Source organism: Cenococcum geophilum (assembly GCF_001692895.1).
Source record: "Cenococcum geophilum 1.58 unplaced genomic scaffold K441scaffold_3, whole genome shotgun sequence".
In the NCBI taxonomy this organism is placed as follows: domain Eukaryota; kingdom Fungi; phylum Ascomycota; class Dothideomycetes; order Gloniales; family Gloniaceae; genus Cenococcum; species Cenococcum geophilum.
The window spans coordinates 2,778,071-2,778,921 of record NW_027137561.1 but is presented as its reverse complement, the minus strand read 5'-3'; the positions used below and the strand labels follow the sequence as shown (position 1 = coordinate 2,778,921).

The following is an 851-nucleotide window of genomic DNA, read 5'->3' as shown; positions in this document are numbered from 1 at the left end:
TGTTCTTCTACTCTAATGCAGTGTTAATACATATACGCGTCTCGCGTAGATTACGTACATAGAGCACGTGACACGTGAAACGAATATTATACCGACAATACCTTAACTTAGCTAAATTGGTATATTTTAAATAGAGCGATAGAGCCTCTTTGCTCTCGTCTCTTTTTAGGTTTAGAACTTCTTCCTAAAAATTATTTATGTCTACGTTTGTGTTAGTAGAGATCTAATCTACCTAGGGGGCCCTAATAACATTTACCTTCCGGCTAAAATTGGCCGCTTCGATTAGATCCCTTCGGTAGAGATATAATCCTAATACCGACAATTATAGAATCGGCATTCTCTATAGATAGGTATATATCTTTAAGCGCACTATAGACGTAATTACGCTCATCTTTTTTAAAACTGTCCTCCACTATAAGTATAATACTATTCGGATTTCGAAGTTCTTGTAGAAAGAAGTTATAATAGTAGTTAACTATATCTTCTGTAAACTTGGCGTGGAATAGTCTCTAATATTAAAATACTTCGGAATAGAAGAATGCTACTACGGTAATAACTGCCATCTGTTGTATTTCTAAAAGCTTCGCTATATAAAGACGCCCTAAATTAGGTGCTTTTTGCGTCACTACCTAGCTTTCTATCTATACGGAGGAGAACGTAATTAGGTAAGAGTGGTGGAAGTAAAGTATGCGAAGGAAGCTAGAGGTAGTTAAAGTGAAAAGGTATATATCGTGTGTTCGAGCTAGCAAGTTCTGACTATCCTAGGTATTTCTTATATTAAAATTACTAGAGCCTAAGGGGCCCTCTAGCACTTTAGGCTAGCATCTATTGGCCACGGAGGTAGCTTTACT

At 36.8% G+C, this 851-nt stretch overlaps 1 protein-coding gene across 1 annotated transcript; it reads right to left on the bottom strand.

Annotated features, from left to right (window-relative positions):
- Positions 1–263: 263 nt before the first annotated feature.
- K441DRAFT_536057 (uncharacterized protein) lies at positions 264–509 on the bottom strand (the record flags this gene model as incomplete). The annotated part of the gene is made up of 1 exon (XM_067642399.1): positions 264–509. A coding segment is annotated over one exon (246 nt), but the record flags the coding sequence as incomplete, so codon positions are not given.
- Positions 510–851: the final 342 nt, after the last annotated feature.